Raw genomic sequence first — 25143 nt, 5'->3', positions numbered from 1 at the left:
AGCTGGGGAGATCCGTGTGTCTGGTGGAGGAGGCAGCAGGGGCCAGAGGGGAGACACAAGATCGCTGCATACCTGCCTGCCGGAGCTGTGCTGGGTGCTGAGGCATATAAGGACCTGTGTGATGTCATGAAGAGGGCGGGCTGGAGCATCACATGGCAGCACAGAGCCCTCCCTCTTCTGATGTCATCACAGGTCCTGCAGACACCACACTACAATCTGCAAGCTTCCTCCTGTGCTGTGGAGAGGCAACAAGAGGGAGCGCTCTGTGGTGTCATGGGATGGGATGCTCCAGCATTTTACTTCACCACAGCTGGCTGGCTGCCACAATTAAAAGGTTAGTTACTACAACACACAATAAAGCACTCTGCCACTTCTGTGGTGAACTATAACTCCCAGCATGCCATAGGATCTGCAGGACATGCTGGGAGTTATAGTTCTCCCAATGGGATCTCAAAGCAGCACTCCAGTGTTATTTTTCAGTGCTGGAGTGGTGCTTTAAATATAAGCCCTGTGCCCCCATTGTTATACTCACCCTCCAGCGTCTTCATAAGGTACTTTACACCACACAGGTCCCGCAGCACCATCTTCTACCCGCAGCTTCCAACATAACAACATGCTATTATATATAATAACAACACATATAATAGTATGTTATTAAATATTTTACCACCTTTTTTGCTTCAAATATTTTTTTTCCCTATTTTCCACCTCTAAAACCTGGGTGCGTCTTATAGTCTGAAAAATATGGTACTTGAGTATAAGCCGAGATTTTCAGCCCATTTTTTTAGGCTGAAAGTGCCCCTCTGCTTATACTTGAGTCATTGTCGCAGGGGAGGGGGAGCGGCAGCTGTCAAATTATACTTACCTGCTGCCGACGAGTCTCTGCATGTCCCTGCTTCTCCGGCGCCCACAGCTGTTCTTGTGCTCAGCGTTCACGATACCGCTCATTAAAGTAATGAATATGGATGCGACTCCACTACAATAGGGGTGGAGCGCATATTCATTACTTTAATGAGCAGTACGATGTGACCGCTGAACATAGGAAGAAGCTGCCGTCGCCCAGAGACCATCTGTCAGTGAGAAGCTGCCAGGGATCGTGCCGGGAGTGGGTGAGTATGACGGGTCAGGGTGAGCATTCCAATATTCGCCTATCCCCGTTCCACCACTGCGCACTGCTCCGTCTTCCGCGTCCTCTGGCTGTGACGTTCAGGTCAGAGGGCGCGATGACGTGTTTAGTGTATGCGTCGCCATCTGCCTGAAAAGTCACTGCGGAAGACGGAGCTGCGCACAGCGGTGGAACTGGGACAGGTGAATATCTCAGGTGCCGGTGTCCCCGCCTGCTCAGGACGAGGTGAGTATTAGTGATGAGGGAGTATACTCATTGCTCGGGTGGTCTCCGAGTATTTTAGTGTTCGGAGATTTAGTTTTCATCTCCGCAGCTTAATGATTTGCAGCTACTAGCCAGCCTGAGTACATGTTGGGGTTGCCTGGTTGCTAGGGAATCCCCACATGTAATCAAGCTGTCTAGTAGCCGCAAATCATCTAGCTGGGGCAAGGAAAACTAAAGCTCTGAGCAGTAATAAATGCTCGGAGACCACCCAAGCGTGCTCTGGAAAACCCGAGCAACGAGTATACTCGCACATCACTAGTATGTCTATTTTTTTTTTTCTTTTAATCGCAGCAGCATATGGGGCAAATGTTTCTATGGAGCATCTTATGGGGCCATAATCAACCTTAATGCAGCATTGTATGGGGCAAATGTTTCTCCTACGTATCATTGGGGGACACAGGACGAATGGGTGTTATGCTGCTGCCACCAGGAGGACACTAAGTTAAACACACACAAAAGATTAACTCCTCCCCTGCAGTATACACCCACAGGCTGGACAATCCAGAGCCAGTTCTTACTTAGTGTCTCAGGAGGCACTTGGGTCCTCAGGACCCCACCAATTTTTAGTTTTTGATTTAACGGAAAGAAGGGAGCGACAGGCAAATTTTTAGCTCTGATCTCTCCCGCACCAACAACGGGCAAGTACACGGAGCGTTCCTCCTGTATCCTTTCCCGCAACGATGGATGCCAGCCCTGGCTCACCTTTCAGTGTGGCGACGGTTCCCTAGCGTCCCGATCTCCTTCCATCCTTCTCAGGCGACCATGGGGACTAATCATCCACCTAAGTCTCCTGGAGCCAGGGCACAGCCGGACAAATTGACAGGGCGTCCGCGCAGCCGCCCACTGCACCACCACTGATATAGTGGCTGATACATGGCGGCAGTAGCTCTCCACCCTCTCCCTATCATGGTGAAGGTGGATGGAGCATCGGTCCCATCGCACAAGGTAAGTGCGGGGACCGACCAGCTGGCAGCAGGGGGCCCCCCTTACTCTCTTCTAAATGCGGCCCTGCAGCCGCGGGACAATGTGCGGCTCTGCAGCCGCGGGGCAGCGTGCGGCTCTGCAGCCGCGGGGCAACGTGCGGTTCTGCAGCCGCGGGGCAGCGGGTGGCTCTGCAGCCGCGGGGCAGCGTGCGGCTCTATAGCCGCTGGGCAGCGTTTCCTTTCTGAGAGGGCTCGGCGGCTCCCAGGCCTGGGTCGGACTACAGCGCCCGCCCACAAGCATGCCGCCGCCCGCCCACGACACGCCCCCTCCCTGGGCGCTTCTCGCTCCCGAGAAGCGCCCTTCTCACTTCTCGGCGGCCATCTTGGACCAGGAAGTGCACTGGCGGCTCTGCAGCACCGCAGCGCTCAGGACAGGAGGAAAGCTTCAGGATCTCCCTGCCAAGCCACCGCGGATCCTAGGTGAGACGCACCCAATAGGATTGCCTCTCTCCCCTGCCAGTACGCTCACTCCACAGCAAATATGTCACAGTCTAGGCAAAAACGGACTGGAAAGACCCACTCTGTTATTTTTGCTGTGTGCACCTCCTGCAAGATTTCTCTGCCCCGAGGTCACACCACCCCGCTGTGCTCTGCCTGTGAAATGCCCGCGGCACAGGATAATCCGGCCTCTGACCCGGAATGTACTGAACCTAGTACCCCCGCATGGGCGTCCTCCCTTGCTCGATCTGTGGCATCCTTGGAAAGGACGATACAGTCCCTCCGTGAGCCGTCCCTTACCCAGGGTACTTCCAAGGATGATGTAACGCGGTCTAAGAACCCCTCACGGCCCAGAGGTCGTTCCGTTTCCAGAAGCCCTCACTCATATAGAAAGAGGTCCAGGGTAATATCTCCGGTCCGTGATCAGCCTTCTGGTTCAGAGAGCGAAGTCTCTCGTCACTCATCCCCAGATCATAGCAGGGAATCTTTTCTGGACGACGCTTCCAGCGTGTCCTGTTCCCCAGAGTACCGTCATGACCAAGAGACCCTTGATTCTCTCATAGACTCTGTAAGTCAGACTCTACAGTTAGAGGAGGAAGCCCCGTCTAAGGCGGCTCATCCCGTGTCATTTGGGCGGACTACAAAGGCTCATAGGTTTTTTCCCACGCATCCTCAATTCAAGGACATTGTCGATCTCCATAGAGTCCGTCCGGATAAACGCTTCTCAGGTCAGAAGGCTATGCAATTGAAGTATCCGTTTGCTCAGGACCTTGCTAAGGAGTGGTCTCAGTCACCCTCCGTGGACCCGCCAGTGTCGCGGCTAGCCACAAAGGCGGTTCTATCTTCCTCCGAGGGCGCGTCCATCAAGCATCCCACGGATAGACAAATTGATCAGATGGCTCGCTCGGCTTTTGAAGCTTCCTCGGCTTCTCTCTTTCCTTCTTTTGCCGCCACATGGGTTGCAAAAGCCATGTCCCATTGGGCCGAGTCTTTAGCCTCTACTGCACTTCATGCCGACTTACCCCCTGAGGTTTCTCACCTGGCCACTCAGATTGCCAGAGCGGGGGACTTTGTAGTTTCCGCATCCTTAGACGCGGCCAACTGTGCCTCACAGGCAGCGGCCAATGCTGTCACGGTCCGCAGATCCCTTTGGCTCAGGGACTGGAAAGCGGACTCAGGATCCAAAAAATCCCTCACGTCCCTTCCATACCAGGGTGAACGTCTGTTTGGGGACAAACTAGATAAAATGATCGCAGACTCCACAGGGGGAAAGAGCAAATTCCTTCCCCAGCAACGGACCTTTCGTCCCTTTCGCAACCAACAGGGCCGAGGCCGATATTTCCGTTTCGGTTCCAACTGGTCCAATCCTTCCTCCGCGCCACCTGGCGTCGGGAGAGGTCAGCGCAAGGACAGAACCTCCCAGCCATCTTACAAACCTTCTCCCTCTTGGAGAGGCAGACCCAGACAACAGGGGTCCAGGGGGTCCAGATCTAACAGGTCTCCTCCTCAATGACTCTTGGCAGACGCCAAAGGATACCGACAGAGTTGGCGGCCGCCTACTCTTCTTTCGGGACGCGTGGCTCTCGGTAGTTCCCGACCGATGGGTCCGCGATCTGGTATCCGTCGGTTACAAGATAGAGTTTGTCTCTCTTCCCCCATCTCGTTTCTTTCAGTCCCCTCCTCCCAGAGCAAGGGTCCGTCAGTATTTCCAGGCCATAAAATCGCTATGGGACGACGGGGTCATCATCCCGGTACCTCAGGACGAAAGGTACCAAGGTTTTTATTCCAATCTTTTCATTGTACCAAAGAAGGACGGCTCCGTACGTCCGATATTGGACCTCAAACTCCTCAACAGGTACGTCCGTGTGCGTCAATTCCGAATGGAGTCCCTCCGCTCGGTAATTGCCTCTCTGGAAGAGGGCGAGTTTCTTGCATCTCTAGATGTTCAAGACGCTTACCTGCACATTCCCATTCTGCCGTCTCATCAGCGCTTTCTCCGCTTCGCGGTCCAGGGCCACCATTTTCAGTTTGTCGCCCTACCGTTCGGGCTGGCCACCGCTCCTCGGGTGTTCACCAAGGTCATGGCGGCTGCCGTGGCCATTCTCCATGCTCGAGGCATAGTGGTGTTGCCCTACCTGGACGACATTCTTATAAAGGGTCCCTCTTTCCGGTCCTGTTCAGAGGCGGTAGATGTCACTATAAATACTCTTTCACGCCTGGGCTGGAAACTCAATTTCAAAAAATCTTCCCCAGTCCCGGCCCAAACCATACCCTACCTGGGCATGATCTTAGACTCCTCTCAGGGTCTAGTACTCTTGCCTCCGGAAAAGGTATCTACTCTACAGAGAGAGGTCCGGAAGCTTGCTCAACCTCGCTCTCACTCCCTACGCTTCTCCATGAGGGTACTCGGCAGGATGGTGGCGGCAATGGAGGCAGTGCCCTTTGCGGTTTTTCACCTCCGGCCCTTACAACACGCCATTCTGGCAGTATGGGACAGGAATCCCGCCTCGCTCGACCGCCGTCTCCTTCTCTCTCGCCAAATCAGACAATCCCTCAGGTGGTGGACCGAGAGGTCCTCCCTGACTCGGGGGAAGTCTTTCCTTCCGGTGCACTGGCTGGTTGTCACAACGGACGCCAGTCTCTTCGGCTGGGGTGCAGTGTTCCAGCGTCACTCGACCCAGGGTCGCTGGTCGCCGCAGGAGTCCCAGCTACCCATCAATATCTTAGAGATTCGGGCAATCAGACTAGCCCTCCATCATTTTCAGCAGTTCCTCTCCGGACGTGCGGTAAGAGTCCAGTCCGACAACGCTACTGCAGTAGCCTACGTCAACCGCCAAGGGGGCACTCGCAGCAGGGCGGCCATGGTCGAGGTGACGCTAATTCTCCGTTGGGCCGAGGCACATCATTCCATTCTCTCAGCAGTTTTCATACCAGGCGTGGAAAACTGGGAAGCGGACTTTCTAAGTCGCCACAGCCTCGATCCCGGAGAGTGGTCTCTTCATCCCGCAGTCTTTCACCAGATCTGCTCTCGTTGGGGGACCCCGGACGTGGATCTAATGGCATCCCGCCTCAATTGTCAGGTTCCCGTCTTCATGGCCAGGTCTCACGACCCCTCAGCCTTCGGAGCCGACGCTCTCGTCCTCTCATGGCAGGGCTTCAGTCTCCCATACATCTTTCCCCCAATTCCCCTTCTGGGGAAGGTTATCAGGAAGATCAGGGCAGAACGGATTCCAGTAATCCTCATCGCTCCGGATTGGCCACGCAGGACATGGTATGCCGAGATGGTTCAACTGGTCTCAGACGTACCTTGGAGGCTGCCGAATCGCGCAGACCTCCTGTCTCAAGGGCCCATTTACCACCCGAACTCAGAGGCCCTGTGTTTAACGGCGTGGCCGTTGAGTCCTGGGTTCTGAGGCAGAAGGGGTTGTCTCAGACGGTGATATCTACCATGCTCCGTGCACGCAAGTCTTCTTCTATGCGCATCTACCACCGCGCTTGGAAGGCATACTTCGCCTGGTGCAGGGATCGGAGGCGTTCCCCCCTCCGTTTTTCTATTCCTCACATTTTGGAATTCCTCCAATCAGGCGTAGACTTGGGTCTTGCACTCAGCTCTCTTAAGGGCCAAATTTCTGCTCTCTCGGTCCTTTTTCAGAGAAGGATCGCAAACAGATTGCAGGTCAGGACCTTTATCCAGGGGGTTTCTCATATGGTTCCGCCTTACAAGATGCCTTTGGAACCATGGGACCTGAACCTAGTTCTCTGTGCCCTTCAAGAGCCACCTTTTGAGCCCTTGCACGAGGTGTCTTTACTGTTCTTGTCTTGGAAGATTGTCTTCCTCGTGGCTGTCACGTCTATTCGACGTGTCTCTGAGCTGGCAGCTCTGTCGTGCCGACCTCCTTTCCTCGTGTTCCACCAGGATAAGGTAGTTCTGCGGACATGTCCGACTTTTCTTCCGAAGGTCGTTTCCGCTTTCCATCTTAATGAGGAAATTGTTCTTCCCTCACTGTGCCCTGCGCCTTCCCACCCCACGGAAAGGGCGCTCCACACTCTGGACTTAGTGAGGGGTCTCAGACGTTATGTCTCCAGGACTGCGTCTTTCCGTAGATCAGATGCCTTGTTTGTTCTTCCGGAGGGGCCACGGAAGGGACTACCCGCTTCCAAGGCCTCCATTGCCAAGTGGATTCGTTCCGCCATCCAAGAGTCCTACCGTGTCAAGGGTCACGCTGCACCTCCGGGGATCAAGGCTCATTCTACCCGGTCAGTCGGCGCGTCCTGGGCCATCCGGCACCAGGCATCGGCAGCACAAGTCTGCAAGGCTGCTACATGGTCCAGTCTACATACGTTCACGAAACACTACCATGTGCACTTTCAGGCTTCGGCAGACGCTTCCGTCGGTAGGCGAATCCTACAAGCGGCTGTGTCTCATCTGTAGTTGTAGGCTCGCACAGCATTTATAACTTCTGGTGACCCACCCAGGGACTGCTTTGGGACGTCCCATTCGTCCTGTGTCCCCCAATGATACGTAGGAGAAAAGGAGATTTTTGTGTACTCACCGTAAAATCTTTTTCTCCGAGTCATCATTGGGGGACACAGCACCCTCCCTGTTAGCCTAGTTGGCTCAATTGTTCTTTTCAGTCTGTGTTTTGACTATGACATGTTTTCTGTTTGATAACTGGTTTACTCCTACTGCTTTGTTACCGAACTGGCTCTGGATTGTCCAGCCTGTGGGTGTATACTGCAGGGGAGGAGTTAATCTTTTGTGTGTGTTTAACTTAGTGTCCTCCTGGTGGCAGCAGCATAACACCCATTCGTCCTGTGTCCCCCAATGATGACTCGGAGAAAAAGATTTTACGGTGAGTACACAAAAATCTCCTTTTCTATGGAGCATCTTATGGAGCCATAATCAACCTATGCAGGATTGTATGGGGCAAATGTTTCTATGGAGCATCTTATGGGGCCATAATCAACCTTTGTGCATCATTATATGGGGCATATTTTTGTATGAAGCATCTTATGGGGTCCATCATAAATTTTATAGAGCATTATATGTGGCATATTTTATTATGGTGCATCTTATGGGTCCCATCATGAACTGTATGGAGCATTATATGGGGCTCCTGATTCAATATGGATATTCAAAAACACTTAACCTATTGATGTCTTAATTAATTTTACTTTTATTGGTATCTATTTTTATTTTTGAAATTTGCCAGTAGCTGCTGCATTTCCCACCCTAGGCTTATACTTAAGTCCTTTAAGTTTTCCCAGTTTTTTGTGGCAAAATTAGGGGTTTCGGATTATACTTGGGTCTGCTTATACTCGAGTATATACGGTAATAAAATCAGAGGTCACATATTTAAAAATATATCTATCTGAAGAATCTTTCTTAGCTATATCTCACTATACATATACACTCACTGGCCACTTTATTAGGTACACCTGTCCAACTTCTTGTTAACACTTAATTTCTAATCAGCCAATCACATGGCGGCAACTCAGTGCATTTAGGCATGTAGACATGGTCAAGACAATCTCCTGCAGTTCAAACCGAGCATCAGTATGGGGAAGAAAGGTGATTTGAGTGCCTTTGAACGTGGCATGGTTGTTGGTGCCAGAAGGGCTGGTCTGAGTATTTCAGAAACTGCTGATCTACTGGGATTTTCACGCACAACCATCTCTAGGGTTTACAGAGAATGGTCCGAAAAAGAAAAAAAATCCAGTGAGCGGCAGTTCTGTGGGCGGAAATGCCTTGTTGATGCCAGAGGTCAGAGGAGAATGGGCAGACTGGTTCGAGCTGATAGAAAGGCAACAGTGACTCAAATCGCCACCCGTTACAACCAAGGTAGGCCTAAGAGCATCTCTGAACGCACAGTGCGTCGAACTTTGAGGCAGATGGGCTACAGCAGCAGAAGACCACACCGGGTACCACTCCTTTCAGCTAAGAACAGGAAACTGAGGCTACAATTTGTACAAGCTCATCGAAATTGGACAGTAGAAGATTGGAAAAACGTTGCTTGGTCTGATGAGTCTCGATTTCTGCTGCGACATTCGGATGGTAGGGTCAGAATTTGGCGTAAACAACATGAAAGCATGGATCCATCCTGCCTTGTATGGAGCATCTTTGGGATGTGCAGCCGACAAATCTGCGGCAACTGTGTGATGCCATCATGTCAATATGGACCAAAATCTCTGAGGAATGCTTCCAGCACCTTGTTGAATCTATGCCACGAAGATTTGAGGCAGTTCTGAAGGCAAAAGGGGGTCCAACCCGTTACTAGCATGGTGTACCTAATAAAGTGGCTGGTGAGTGTATACTGTCTATATCTATGTAGATTTATCTAAACATATGTATAATATTTCTGTGTGTGAGACCACCCTTGAAGTGGCACGGTAGCAACCCCTTTACTTAAAGGGTGCATAGGTGTATGCGTTTGTATAGGCACAGAAGAGGTGGAGTGTAATAAGAGCTAATGTAAGTAATCTTTGAAAGTCCCCCCAAAAAAGGCATGTCACCAATACTTAATGCACACATTGGGTACAACAGGGATGGGCAATTTCCCGAAAGGACCACCTGACACCATGACTGTTGTGGAGTGCCAAACCAAAACGCTGTAATTAATTCTGTTCAATATTAACACTATTATATATATATACATATATATATATATATATATATATATATATATATATATATATATATATATATATATATATATATATATATATACACACAGGTGATTCTCACAAAATTAGAATATCATCAAAAAGATAATTTATTTTAGTTCAGCACAAAAAGTGAAAGTCCTATATTATACAGTCATTACAAACAGAGTGATCTATTTCAAGTGTTTATTTCTATTTATATTGATTATAACTTACAGCCAATGAAAACCCAAAAGTCATGATCTCAGTAAATTAGAGTAACTAACAAAAAAAACCTGCAAAAGCTTCCTAATTGTTTAAAAATGTTAGTCTGTTTCAGTAGGCTCCACAATCATGGGGAAGACTGCTGACTTGACTGATGTCCAGAAGGCAGTCATTGACACTCTCCACAAGGAGGGTAAGTCACAAAAGGTAATTGCTAAAGAAGCTGGCTGTACACAAAGTGCTGTATCCAACCATATTAATGGAACGTTGAGTGGAAGGAAAAATGTGGTAGAAAAAGGTGCACAAGCAACTGGGATAACCGCAGCCTTGAAAGGATTAAGAAATGGCCATTCACAAATTTGGGGGAGATTCACAAGGAGTGGACTGCTGCTGGAGTCATAGCTTCAAGAGCCACCACACACAGACGTATCCAGGACATGGGCTACAAGTGTCACATTCCTTGTGTCAAGCCACTCATGACCAATAGACAACGCCAGAAGCGTCTTACCTGGGCCAAGGTGAAAAAGAACTGGACTGTTGCTCAGTGGTCCAAGGTGTTGTTTTCAGATTAAAGTAAACTTTGCATTTCATTTGGAAATCAAGGTCCCAGTGTCTGGAGGAAGAGTGGAGAGGCCACAATCCAAGCTGCTGGAGGTCTAGTGTGAAGTTTCCACAATCGGTGATGGTTTGGGGAGCCAGCTCATCTGCTGGTGTAGGTCCACTGTGTTTTATCAAGACCAAAGTCAGCTCAGCCATCTACCAGGAAATTTTAGAGCACTTCATTCATCCCTCTGCCAACAAGTTTTTTGGAGATGGAAATTTCATTTTCCAGCAGGACTTTGCACCTGTCCACGCTGCCAAAAGTAACAATACAAGGTGTAAAAACAACAGTATCACTGTGCTTGATTGGCAGCCAACTCGCCTGACCTTAACCCCATAGAGAATCTATGGGGTATTGTTAAGAGGAAGATGAGACACTAGACCCCACAATGCAGACGAGCTGAAGGCTGCTATCAAAGCCACCTGGGCTTCCATAACACCTCAGCAGTGCCACAGGCTGATCGCCTCCATGCCACGCCGTATTGATGCAGTAATTGATGCCAAAGGAGCCTCGACCAAGTACTGAGTGCATTTACTGAACATACATTCAGTAGGCCAACATTTTGGATTTTAAAATCATTTTTCAAGCTGTTATAAAGTATTCTAATTTACTGAGAAAATGACTTTTGGCTTTTCATTGGCTGTAAGCCATAATCATCAACATTAACAGAAATAAACACTTGAAATACATCACTCTGTTTGTATTGACTCTATAATATGAGCTTCACTTTTTGTATTGAAGAACTGAAATAAATGAACATTTTGATATTCTAATTTCGTGAGAAGCTATATATATATATATAGCAGCTCAACACCACATCCCCCCCCCCCAATATCGTATGATCTCCGTCCAGGCTCCCAGGCTTGATGTGGCTCGCAGGTCATAGTTTGCACAGGTCTACTGTAGTGGATTATAAGCTAGCAGATATCTCATACATGGCTATCTTATAAAAATGCCTCGCATCACATAATTGGCTCAGATATTAATGATTGTCACTAGCACAAATATTTAAATACATCAACGAATATGCAAAAAACATTAACAAATCACGGAATGTGAAATAAAAAATAAGAGATAAAAATAGAATAAGCAACGTGTATATAACATGTTTTATATTAATGCAGTTGAGATGGAGAATAAATGTAAAGTATCACAGATGAAGTACCTGAGAGGGACCATCAGGGAGTGCCCTTATGAATCGCTACATGGTGTGGCTTCTTCAAGGGTACAGTGCTTATATGACTATGATTCAATCACAAAATAATGATACATTAAAGGGGTGATGTGAGACACCTTTAGTTAAACGAAGTCTATCCCCCTCCCCCAAAACGTGATTTAAACTACTTATACAGATCTATAGGGGGCTTTGCCCCTGTATAACTCATATCTGCAGTATAGATTCTACTGCTTTAGTTAGAAAAACTGTATAATTTCATATGTATATGAAGATTCCTTGGTTCGCCCTAGAAGTAGCCAAAGACTTTGTGCACCAGTCTGCCCACTCGGACAATATGCTGTGCACAAGCCCTTAGTTTAATTTTTATCACTTGGTTACCTAGGGCAATTGTTACCTGGAATGAATCCCTAGTGCTGTAAGGGTACCGTCACACATTGAAATTTTCATCGCTGCGACGGCACGATTCGTGACGTCGCAGCGTCGTATAATCATCGCTCCAGCGTCGTAGACTGCGGTCACACGTTGCAATCACGGCGCTGGAGCGATGCCGAAGTCCCCGGGTAACCAGGGTAAACATCGGGTTACTAAGCGCAGGGCCGCGCTTAGTAACCCGATGTTTACCCTGGTTACCAGCGTAAATGTAAAAAAACAAACCGTACATACTCACCCGTCGGTGTCCTTCAGGTCCCTTGCCGTCTGCTTCCTGCTCTGAGTGCAGCCGTACAGTGAGAGCAGAGCGCAGCACCGCTGTGATCTGCTCTCACTTTCCGGCCGGCACTCAGAGCAGGAAGCAGACGGCAAGGGACCTGAAGGACACCGACGGGTGAGTATGTACGGTTTGTTTTTTTACGTTTACGCTTGTAACCAGGGTAAACATCGGGTTACTAAGCGCGGCCCTGCGCTTAGTTACCCGATGTTTACCCTGGTTACAAGCGAAGACATCGCTGGATCGCTGTCACACACAACGATCCAGCGATGTCAGCGGGTGATCAAGCGACGAAAGAAAGTTCCAAACGATCTGCTACGACGTACGATTCTCAGCAGGGTGTCTGATCGCAGTAGCGTGTCAGACACAGCGATATCGTAACGATATCGCTAGAACGTCACAAGTCGTAGCGATGGAAATTTCAATGTGTGACGGTACCCTTAGGTCACACTGGCACTGTAGGAGGCGAATATCTTACACACCCAGTGTCAGTGTGGATGCGCTCATCCCGTGATCCAGCGGGCAGGACCTACAGACGGGAGAGGGATGAGCTGACACTGTGAGTGATTCTCTTTGGCTCCTGCAGGGTCGGCACGCTATCAATCAAGCTAAGGAAAGGTGCAACATGTTTGAGGGGATGTAACAGCACACTGAGCCTTTGGTTACACCAAGGGTGCACCGAGGAGCTTTCATTTGCACATAAAAAATTCTGTCTAAATAAAAATAAAATATATACTGTAGGTAGGAGTTTTATACAGGTCATATAGGACTGTGTAAGTAGTATACATCACATTTTAGGGGTGACATGCTTTTAACCAAAGATTTTTTGGTCACGTTCAGTATTTTACATCAGTATTTGTAAGCCAAAACCAGGAGTGGGTGATAAATGCAGAAGTGGTGCATATGTGTCTATTATACTTTTCCACTGATTGTTCCACTCCTGGTTTTGACTCACAAATACTGATGTCAATTACTGAACGTGTGAACTTGGCCTTTTATGTATAAAATGTTATTTTGAGATTACTGTTACTCCCCTTCTCTAGTGATGTCTCGCCTCTGCTGTGCTGGTCTTTAACCCCTTAATCCCATATGACGTACTATACCGTCGAGGTGGGGTGGGCCTTAATTCCCGGTGACGGTATAGTACGTCATACGCGATCGGCCGCGCTCACGGGGGGAGCGCGGCCGGGTGTCGGCTGCATATCGCAGCTGACATCCGGCACTATGTGCCAGGAGCGGTCACGGACCGCCCCCGGCACATTAACCCCCGGCACACCGCGATCAAACATGATCGCGGTGTACCGGCGGTACAGGGAAGCATCGCGCAGGGAGGGGGCTCCCTGCGTGCTTCCCTGAGACGATCGGTACAAGGTGATGTACTCACCTCGTACCGAACGTCTTCTCCCTGCAGGCCCCGGATCCAAAATGGCCGAGGGGCTGTATCCGGGTCCTGCAGGGAGCACTGCCGGGTCGGAGCAGGCTGCAGATGAAAGCTGCAGCCTGCTCCGATGAAAGTATGATCACGGATCTGATAGAGTGCTGTGCACACTATCAGATCTGCGATCTGTGATGTCCCCCCCTGGGACAAAGTAAAGTTAAAAAAAAAATTTCCACATGTGTAAAAAAAAAAAAAAAAAAAATTCCTAAATAAATAATAATAAAAAAAAAAATATTATTCCCATAAATAATTTCTTTATCTAAAAAAAACAAACAAAAACAATAAAAGTACACATATTTAGTATCGCCGCGTCCGTAACGACCCAACCTATAAAACTGGCCCACTAGTTAACCCCTTCAGTAAACACCGTAAGAAAAAAAAAAAAAAACGAGGCAAAAAACAACGCTTTATTACCATACCGCCGAACAAAAAGTGGAATAACACGCGATCAAAAAGACGGATATAAATAACCATGTTACCGCTGAAAACGTCATCTTGTCCCGCAAAAAACGAGCCGCCATGCAGCATCATCAGCAAAAAAATAAAAAAGTTATAGTCCTCAGAATAAAGCGATGCCAAAATAATTATTTTTTCTATAAAAGTTTTTATCGTATAAAAGCGTCAAAACATAAAAAAATGATATAAATGAGATATCGCTGTAATCGTACTGACCCGAAGAATAAAACTGCTTTATCAATTTTACCAAGCGCAGAACGGTATAAACGCCTCCCCCAAAAGAAATTCATGAATAGCTGGTTTTTGGTTATTCTGCCTCACAAAAATCGGAATAAAAAGTGATAAAAAATGGTCACGTGTCCGAAAATGTTACCAATAAAAACGTCAACTCGTCCCGCAAAAAACAAGACCTCACATGACTCTGTGGACCAAAATGTGGAAAAATTATAGGTCTCAAAATGTGGAGACGCAAAAACTTTTTTGCTATAAAAAGCGTCTTTTAGTCTGGTTTCACACTTGCGTTTTTATCTGCATGCGTTTTTAAAAAAACCGCATGTGTGAAAAAATGCATGTAAACGCGGTAAAACGCATGCGTTTTTATAGAAAAACACAAAACAAGAAAAAAACAAAAAACCCTACCCCTAACCCTACCCCTAACCTGAAATACGTGGCACTGAAATACGTGGCACTGAAATATACGTTTATATACGTATATAAGTGCCACGATATTTCAGTGGCCACGATATTTCAGTGGCCACGGTATTTCAGTGGCCACGTATTTAAGTGCCACGTATTTAAGTGCCACGTATTTAAGTGCCACGTATTTAAGTGCCACGTATTTAAGTGCCACGTATTTAAGTGCCACGTATTTAAGTGCCACGTATTTAAGTGCCACGTGATTAAGTGCCACGTGATTAAGTGCCACGTGATTAAGTGCCACGTATTTACGTGCCACGTATTTACGTGCCACGTATTTACGTGCCACGTATTTACGTGCCACGTATTTACGTGCCACGTATTTACGTGCCACGTATTTACGTGCCACGTATTTACGTGCCACGTATTTACGTGCCACGTATTTACGTGCCACGTATTTACGTGCCACGTATTTACGTGCCACGTATTTACGTGCCACGTATTTACGTGCCACGTATTTACGTGCCACGTATTTACGTGCCACGTATTTACGTGCCACGTATTTACGTGCCACGTATTTACGTGCCACGTATTTACGTGCCACGTATTTTTTCAGTGCCTGAAATACGTGGCACTGAAATACGTGGCACTGAAATACGTGGCACTGAAATACGTGGCACTGAAATACGTGGCACTGAAATACGTGGCACTGAAATACGTGGCACTGAAATACGTGGCACTGAAATACGTGGCACTGAAATACGTGGCACTTATGACTGTCAGAAAATGTTCAGTAAACGGTTAGGGGTAGGGTTTCAGGTAGAATTGAGGAGTTTCCACTGTTCAGGCACATCAGGGGCTCTCCAAACGCGACATGGCGTCCAATCTCAATTCCAGCCAATTCTGCGTTGAAAAAGTAAAACAGTGCTCCTTCCCTTCCGAGCTCTCCCGTGCGTCCAAAAAGGGGTTTACCCCAACATATGGGGTATCAGCGTACTAGGGACAAATTGAACAACAACTTCTGGGGTCCAAGTTCTCTTGTTATCCTTGGGAAAATAAAAATTTGGGGGGCTAAAAATCATTTTTGTGGGAAAAAAAATATGTTTTATTTTCACGGCTCTGCGTTGTAAACTGTAGTGAAACACTTAGGGGTTCAAAGTTCTCACAACACATCTAGAGAAGTTCCTTGGGAGGTCTAGTTTCCAATATGGGGTCACTTGTGGGGGGTTTGTACTGTTTGGGTACATCAGGGGCTCTGCAAATGCAACGTGACGCCTGCAGACCAATCCATTTAAGTCTGCATTCCAAATGGCGCTCCTTCCCTTCCGAGCTCTGTCATGCGCCCAAACAGTGGTCCCTCCCCACAAATGGGGTATCAGCGTACTCCAGACAAATTGGACAACAACTTTTGGGGTCCAATTTATCCTGATACCCTTGTGAAAATACAAAACTGGGGGCTAAAAAATCATTTTTGTGAAAAAAAAAAAAAAATTTATTTTCACGGCTCTGCGTTATAAACTGTAGTGAAACACTTGGGGGTTCAAAGCTCTCAAAACACATCTAGATAAGTTCCTTAGGGGGTCTACTTTCCAAAATGGTGTCACTTGTTGGGGGGTTTAATGTTTAGGCACATCAGGGGCTCTCCAAACGCAACATGGCATCCCATCTTAATTCCAGTCAATTTTGCATTGAAAAGTAAAATAGCGCTTCTTCCCTTCTGAGCTCTGCTATGCGCCCAAACAATGGTTTACACCCACATATGGGGTATCGTCGTACTCAGGACAAATTGTACAACAACTTTTGTGGTCTAATTTCTTCTCTTACCCTTGGGGAAATAAAAAAATGGGGGTGAAAAGATCATTTTTGTGACAAAATATGATTTTTTATTTTTACGGCTCTGCATTATAAACTTCTGTAAAGTACTTGTTGGGTCAAAGTGCTCACCACACATCTAGATAAGTTCCTTAGGGGGTCTACTTTCCAAAATGGTGTCACTTGTTAGGGGTTTCAATGTTTAGGCACATCAAGGGCTCTCCAAATGCAACATGGCGTCCCATCTCAATTCCAGTCAATTTTGCATTGAAAAGTCAAATGGCGCTCCTTCCCTTCCGAGCTCTGCCCTGCGCCCAAACAATGGTTTACACCCACATATGGGGTATCAGCGTACTCAGGACAAATTGCACAACAATTTTTGGGGTCCAATTTCTTCTCTCACCCTTGGGAAAATAAAAAATTGGGGGTGAAAAGATAATTTTTGTGAAAAAATATGATTTTTTATTTTTACGGCTCTGCATTATAAACTTCTGTAAAGCACTTGTTGGGTCAAAGTGCTCACCACACATCTAGATAAGTTCCTTAGGGGGTCTACTTTCCAAAATGGTGTCACTTGTTAGGGGTTTCAATGTTTAGGCACATCAAGGGCTCTCTAAATGCAACATGGCGTCCCATCTCAATTCCAGTCAATTTTGCATTGAAAAGTCAAATGGCGCTCCTTCCCTTCCGAGCTCTGCCCTGCGCCCAAACAATGGTTTACACCCACATATGGGGTATCGGCGTACTCAGGACAAATTGCACAACAATTTTTGGGGTCCAATTTCTTCTCTCACCCTTGGGAAAATAAAAAATTGGGGGTGAAAAGATGATTTTTGTGAAAAAATATGATTTTTTATTTTTACGGCTCTGCATTATAAACTTCTGTAAAGCACTTGTTGGGTCAAAGTGCTCACCACACATCTAGATAAGTTCCTTAGGGGGTCTACTTTCCAAAATGGTGTCACTTGTGGGGGGTTTCAATGTTTAGGCACATCAGGGGCTCTCCAAATGCAACATGGCATCCCATCTCAATTCCAGTCAATTTTGCATTGAAAAGTCAAATGGCGCTCCTTTGCTTCCAAGCTCTGCCATGCGCCCAAACTGTGGTTTACCCCCACATATGGGGTATCAGCGTACTCAGGACAAATTGTACAACAACTTTTGGGGTCTATTTTCTCCTGTTACCCTTGGTAAAATAAAACAAATTGGAGCTGAAATAAATTTTGTGTGAAAAAAAGTTAAATGTTCATTTTTATTTAAACATTCCAAAAATTCCTGTGAAACACCTGAATGGTTAATAAACTTCTTGAAAGTGGTTTTGAGTACCTTGAGGGGTGCAGTTTTTAGAATGGTGTCACACTTGGGTATTTTCTATCATATAGACCCGTCAAAATGACTTCAAATGAGATGTGGTCCCTAAAAAAAAATGGTGTTGTAAAAATGAGAAATTGCTGGTCAACTTTTAACCCTTATAACTCCGTCACAAAAAAAAATTTTGGTTCCAAAATTGTGCTGATGTAAAGTAGACATGTGGGAAATGTTATTTATTAAGTATTTTGTGTGACATATGTCTGTGATTTAAGGGCATAAAAATTCAAAGTTGGAAAATTGCGAAATTTTCAAAATTTTCGCCAAATATTCGTTTTTTTCACAAATAAATGCAAGTTATATCGAAGAAATTTTACCACTATCATGAAGTACAATATGTCACGAGAAAACAATGTCAGAATCGCCAAGATCCGTTGAAGCGTTCCAGAGTTATAACCTCATAAAGGGACAGTGGTCAGAATTGTAAAAATTGGCCCGGTCATTAACGTGCAAACCACCCTCGGGGCTTAAGGGGTTAATAGGCTTTGTATTCACATGTAAAGCGCCATGGAATAAATGGCGCTATAAAAATGTATAATAGGCTTCAATGGTAACATGTCAACAGTGCAGAGCCACTGAGCCAAGTGATTAGCTGCAGTGGTCGACATGACATCATTGCTGCAGCCCATCAACCAAGACTAAAGCAGCTTTGAGAGGCAGTCCTACAGCCGGAGAGGCTGAGTAATGGCCCACACATTAAAAAATAAAATTAATTTTGCTTGATGTGAAGTATTCTGAGTTGTTTTATTTACCAAGTAATGGCAGATGACAGTGAGGAATATTGATTCTTGAGGGTGGACACATGATAAAAGTACAAAATTATACACTTTCCAGCTAATTTTTTCTTATTCGTCATCTAGGTAAAGCTGTGGTTTGTAGTAAAGAACTCCCCGCAAAAGATTTAAGGGAATTATGTGAAGGACTGAGACGAGTTTGTCTGTCCGTCACACCCGGGATTGAATCTGATGTCCAAAAACAGAGAGCTGCCTTACAAATGAGAATGATCGAAAAACAAGATGGATGGTTTGAGGAAGAGACTTGTGAAACGCGACCTTCCAATACAAGTGAAAGCTACATGTCTTCTGCTGGCAGCATTGGTTACAGACAGTCTGGCTGGGACAGGGTGCCTGATGAGGCCTACCATCTACTGGACAGACTGATGGACATGAACCCTGCTACACGGATCACGGCAGAAGAGGCTTTGTCGCATCCTGTTTTTAAAGATCTCTGGTGATTGGACTTGGCACTGGAGCCTTTTATGTATATTTTAGTATATTTATGATTTGTATGGTATAATAAATTATTATAATAAACTTCAATCCATTTATTGGAGCTTTCTTGTTTGACTTGTAAAGACACAAAGCTTTAAGAAAGCAGGACTAATCAAGAAAATTGTACTCAAACAATCTGTAAGAGGCAAATATTTCACTTTCCCATCAGAGAAATGTTCTTAGACTGTGGCTTCATCACTCGGCCTGTAAACATTTTTAAGGGGGAACAAAAAAGATTGAAGTGTAAACACTTGAGGAAACTCCAGTCTGAGATGTTTACAGCTCTGCGATTCTTCGAAAGTTTCCATATAAGGTGATAACATAGAGAAATAGCTGTTTTATCTGAGACGTGGATAAAGAATGATTAGTACAGTATAATCAAACTTCTTCAGCTTGATTTTTTTTTTTTTTTCTCCTCGAAGAGTCCATAATGTTAATCATGTACTTTTTCTTGGCAAGGGCTTCAACAGAAAAATGTTTGCAGATGTTGGAGTATTGATTGCATAAGAAGTTGAAACCCACAGAACCCTGGGGCCCAGATCTTGGTAATTTCTGCTGTTTATGTAATTTCAGCACAGCACGTCACTAAAGTGTTATTTGTCTAAAGGAGCAGAGTCCAAACTTGGCAGTCCTGAAACTCTGCCGGTGCCTACAGATATATTGTTTCCTCAAACACTGCAAGCTCGTGCAGCCTGTGGTTTTGTAAAATTCCACTCTGCTTTATTGTATTCTACTGTCTTTCAGGTATTGTGTGTCCTGTTTTTATTGGATTTTTCTGGAGCACTTCTGACACTACAGAATCTATTCCAAAACCACCAAGCTGGTAGCCTTTAACTAATGCACAAATCTACAAATCTTGCATTCATACATTTTTAAATTGTTCTTAAATTTTATAAAATTCATCCTCGCCCACAATTACTTTGAACTTGACAAGATGATCTATCTACAGGAGACTGGCACAGCAATGGGAAGTAAAATGGCCCCACAGTATGCAAATCTTTTCATGGCCAAGCTTGAAAGCGACTTTTTGTCCTCATGTCCCATCAGGCCTCTGGCGTACTACCGCTACATTGATGACATTTTAATCATCTGGACGGCGTCTGAGCCACAGCTAAAGACGTTCCATGAACCGTTTAATCAATTTCATCCTACCATCAACTTGACACTAAACTACTCCTGCACTGAAATTAACTTTTTGAACACCATCATTAAGCTGCAGAACAATAAAATAGAGACATCCCTGTATCAGAAGCCAATCGACCGTCCAACATACCTTAAATGGGACAGTTTCCATCCAAAACACAGAAAACTCTATTGTCTACAGCCAAGCCATCAGATACAATCGTATATGTTCCAACCCAATGGACAGGGATGAACACCTTGGTCACCTCAGAAAGACCTTTTTGAATCAGGGCTACCATCCAAGAACAATTGAAAACCAGATTACAAGAGCCACCAGAATATCAAGGAATCACCTGCTACATTACAAAGCTAAGGAAGAAAATAACCGGGTGCCTCTAGTAGTTACCTACAATCCAAATCTGGAGGTACTAAGGGGAGCTGCACGGAAATTACAACCTTTACTACAAAAAGAGGCCCGATTACAATCCATTTTCCCAGACCCCCCACTACTGTTTTAGGCAGACCCCAAATCTAAGAAGCATCATTGTCAAGAGCTCCCTGTCCTCTCCCAACAGCTGCAGGTACCTTTCCTTGCAATCAGGAAAAAATGTAAAACCTGTCCATTTATAATGACCACGGACAAGATAAAGATCCCCAATTCACATCAGGACTACAAGATACCAGGTACTTTCAGCTGCATCACATCTATTGTGGTGTACTTAATAATATGTACTAAATGTCCAACTGGGGGTCTGTATGTGGGGGAGACAGGGCAAAAGCTTAGAACAAGAATGAATTCTCACCGCCATACAATAAGAGAAAAAAGAATGGATCTACCTGTGGCAATACATTTTTGTGTCTCAAATCATAACATTATGGACATGAAATTACTTGTGTTAAAAGGTAGCTTCAAATCTAAGAGAGACAGAAGAGTCTGGGAATATAAACTGATGACGACCTTTGACAGTCTCACTGCAGGAATTAATGTGTCGCATGGATTTGTCTTTTTACATCAACTAAGGAACTTGCCCCTCAGACTATGAAGGGTCATCACAACAGAACCAGACCCCAATCCGAGGACAATAAAACAATCCTTATCTAAGAACTGGCCCAATATTTATGGACATAACTGTTTATCACTCATGGTAATTCTGCTTCATGTCACCTGTCTTATCCATGGTTTTTCCTTTTTTTTTTTTTTCTGTGCTATGTTGTGCATAAACATGTGATTCTTCAGAATTTCTTTTAGTCTTTGCCTGATGAAGAGACCTGTGTAGTCTCGAAAGCTTGCAATTTGTTACCATCTTTTCAGTTAGCCATTAAAAGGTATCAACCACTGAGGACTCTCAATTCTAAATATTTTGGAAAAATTAGAAACTTTTAACCCTTATAACTTCCTAACAAAAAAAAAGTTTAAAAAATTGTGCTGATGTAAAGTAGACATGTGGGAAATGTTATTTATTAACTATTTTTTGTGGGACATCTCTCTGATTTAAGGGCATAAGAATTCGAATGTTGAAAATTGTAAAATGATCCAAATTTTTGCCAAATTTCCATTTTTCACAAATAAATGCAAGTCCTATCAAAGAAATTTTACCACTATCTTGAAGTACAATATGTTACAAAAAAAAACAATGTCCGAATCCGTGGGATCCGTTGAAGCGTTCCAGAGTTATAACCTAACCACAAAAACTGACAGTGGTCAGAATTGTAAAAATGTTAAAAAAAAACTACAGAAAGACCAAACAAAAATAAAGAACCAACAAAAATATTTGATGGCAAATAGAATCCTATGAAAAATCCATACAAGAAGCAGGGGTTTAATGCAAAAGTACAAAATATTTATTATAAATCACAAAAAATAGATGCTATGAGACAAAATAGACAGTAATGGGATAAACAGAAAAAATGGAGTGTAGATGACATAACACAATCACACTAAAGGGAGTCACATGGCTAGCCTTGTCAGTATGCCCGCAATAAATAAGAAGATGCAAATATGCTGAGGAGAGAAAGGGCTATGTGTGCTCTATATAAATAAATAAAGGCCCTATCTAGTACATCCTCTAAGCAACAAAATCAAAGGGGTCTAATATGGGTCAGCACATCTAAGGAAAATCCCAATAATAGTTAAGGTGTAATCATACCTTGAGACATGGTGACGCTGAAGTACGGGCGTACTGGCTGGGCAGAGAGGGCCTCTACACTACATCACGTTTTTTTCTGTTTATCCCATTACTGTCTATTTTGTCTCATAGCATCTATTTTTTGTGATTTATAATAAATATTTTGTACTTTTGCATTAAACCCCTGCTTCTTGTATGGATTTTTCATAGGATTCTATTTGCCATCAAATATTTTTGTTGGTTCTTTATTTTTGTTTGGTCTTTCTGTAGGTTTTTTGCTTTGGCTCAGGAGTATGTCCTTTCATGGCCGTGGGGACATGTATTTGTAGGTTTTCAGAATTGTAAAAATGTACCTGGTCATTAACATGCAAACCACTTTGGGGTTAGCCCAGGGCTGCAGAGGTAGCTCTATCTCTACAGTCTTGGGGCTATGATCTTCTGTTCTAAAGCAATATTGTTAGCTGTTAGGCAGCACCCCCATATAAAGTAGACACTTGCTATCTATTAAACAACCATGTGGACCTTAGTCTAGCTATTTATCAAGAGCGATATTTAATATTGCTAGTAAGGGAATAGTGATGACAGTTTTTTCATGATAACTGTTAATTAGAATCTAGAACAGTTAGTCCAAGATATGGATTAGGAAAATATTCGGTGTTCCTAAGTGTAGTTTATGGGTCATATCGTATGACTTTACAATTGAAGTCATAATAACAATTTAATATCTAATTAATATACCCACACACACTGGTTTGTTATAATACAACAACACAGTGACCTCAAATATCTGACCTCTGATTTTATTACCGTATATACTTGAGTATAAGCAGACCCAAGTATAAGCAGAAACCCCCCCCCCCCCCCTAATTTTGCCACAAAAAAACTGGGAAAACTTAATGACTCGAGTGTAAGCCTAGGGTGGAAATTGCCGCAGCTACTGGTAAATTTCAAAAATAAAAATAGGTACCAATAAAAGTAAAATGAATTGAGACATCAGTAGGTTAAGTGTTTTTGAATATCCATATTGAATCAGGAGCCCCATATAATGCTCCATACAGTTCATGATGGGCCCCATAAGATGCTCCATATTAAAATATGCCCCATATAATGCTCCATACAGTTCGTGATGGGCCCCATAAGATGGTCCACACAAAAAATATGCCCCATATAATGCTCCATAAATGTTAATGGCACCATAAGATGCTCCATAGACACATTTGCCCCATACAGTACTGCATAAAGGTTAATAAGGGCCCCATAAGATGCTCCACAGAGATATTTGCCCCATACAATGCTGCACAAATGTTGATTATGGCCCCTTAAGATACTCCATAGAGATATTTGCCCAATATAGTGCTGCACAAACGTTGAATATGGCCCCATAAGATGCTCCATAGAGATATTTGCCCCATATGCTGTTGCTGCGATTAAAAAAAAAAGACATACTCACCTCGTCGCACAGGCCCCCGGCACTTGCTATATTTACCTGTCCTCGTTCCGGCGTCGCTGTGTCTTCCCCGTCCTCTGCACTAATGTTCAGGCAGAGGGCGCGCACTAACCATGTCATCGCTCCCTCTGACCTGAGCGTCACTGCAGAGGACGCGGAAGACGAAGCGGTGCCGGAACCAGGAGAGGTGACTATCGCGCAATGCTCCCCCTCCCCATTATACTCACCTGCTCCCGGCGCGGTCCCTGCATCTCCGGGCGCTGACAGTTTCTTCCAGCGTTGAGCGGTCACCGTTACCGCTCATTACAGTTATGAATATGCGGCTCCACCCCTATGGGAGTGGTGTCGGGTCCATATTCATTACTGTAATGAGTGGTACCATGTGACCGCTCAACGCTGGAAGAAGCTGTCCGCTCCCGGAAATGCAGGGACCTCGCCAGGAGTAGGTGAGTATGTCACAGCCGCCGACCCCCCCAGGGACAATGACTCGAGTATAAGTTGAGAGGGGCACTTTCAGCCTAAAAAAAATAGGCTGAAAATCTCGGCTTATACTCGAGTATATACAGTATATATATATTTATTTCACTTAAAAACCGAATACGAGAATCTTGCCCCCCTTTTAAATAAAATAAGTGTCTATTAACATTTCACATCTATCACCAATACCTTGTCCATTAATCTTTGTCATTACAATGTTCATAGATGATAATAATATAGCCACCAAGACATGCAATAAACCTTCTGACAGCAACAGGCATATCCAGAAAGACAGCTGTCACTTGGCAGTGTGGCTAGAGAACGTCCCAAAAGAACAACTTACATGAATTAGGAGAAATTGTACTAAACGGGAGGACTGTCACAAAGAATCACAAAAAGTTACTGATAAGTTCGTCCAAAAAGAATATGACCATACAAAATTAAAAGAAATGAAATGGTAGGAAAAAGATGGAGAATCCTTGTTAAATAATAGTGAAAAAGGCTGTAGAAATAAATACTTTGTTTAATGTTTCAATAATAACTCTGTAAATCAGGAAAGCAGGTTATTGAAACGTATTGCTAAAAAAACAATGGTAAGTATTACAGGGGGATAAAATAATAGAAGAACTTATCACACCTGAACCAAGTTTCATATTCAGAAAAACCCACAATTTAGCTAGAAAAAGAGCACCAACGGTAGTAAGCAATACATGTATAACAAACAATGTCAGCTTAGGGCAGATTAAAGTGTTTTTTTCCCTGCAATAACTGTGTCATGTGTAAAGCAAAACCCAGCATACACTTTTGGAACCCCAGAGAACACGTACA

The 25143-nt window shown here is 44.9% G+C and overlaps 1 protein-coding gene across 2 annotated transcripts in view; it reads left to right on the top strand.

Moving 5' to 3' along the window:
- CDC7 (cell division cycle 7) overlaps window positions 1-19199 on the top strand; it is a 76607-nt gene extending 57408 nt beyond the window's left edge. For both annotated transcript variants that reach the window (XM_077278326.1, XM_077278325.1), the window contains exon 11: window positions 18733-19199. In XM_077278326.1, the coding sequence (XP_077134441.1) occupies window positions 18733-19106 (374 nt within the window). In that variant the 3' untranslated portion in view covers window positions 19107-19199. The remainder of the gene's footprint in view (window positions 1-18732) is intronic.
- The last annotated feature ends 5944 nt before the right edge of the window (window positions 19200-25143 follow it).

Source organism: Ranitomeya variabilis, chromosome 8, assembly GCF_051348905.1.
Source record: "Ranitomeya variabilis isolate aRanVar5 chromosome 8, aRanVar5.hap1, whole genome shotgun sequence".
In the NCBI taxonomy this organism is placed as follows: Eukaryota; Metazoa; Chordata; class Amphibia; order Anura; family Dendrobatidae; genus Ranitomeya; species Ranitomeya variabilis.
This window is presented reverse-complemented; position numbering and strand designations above follow the sequence as displayed.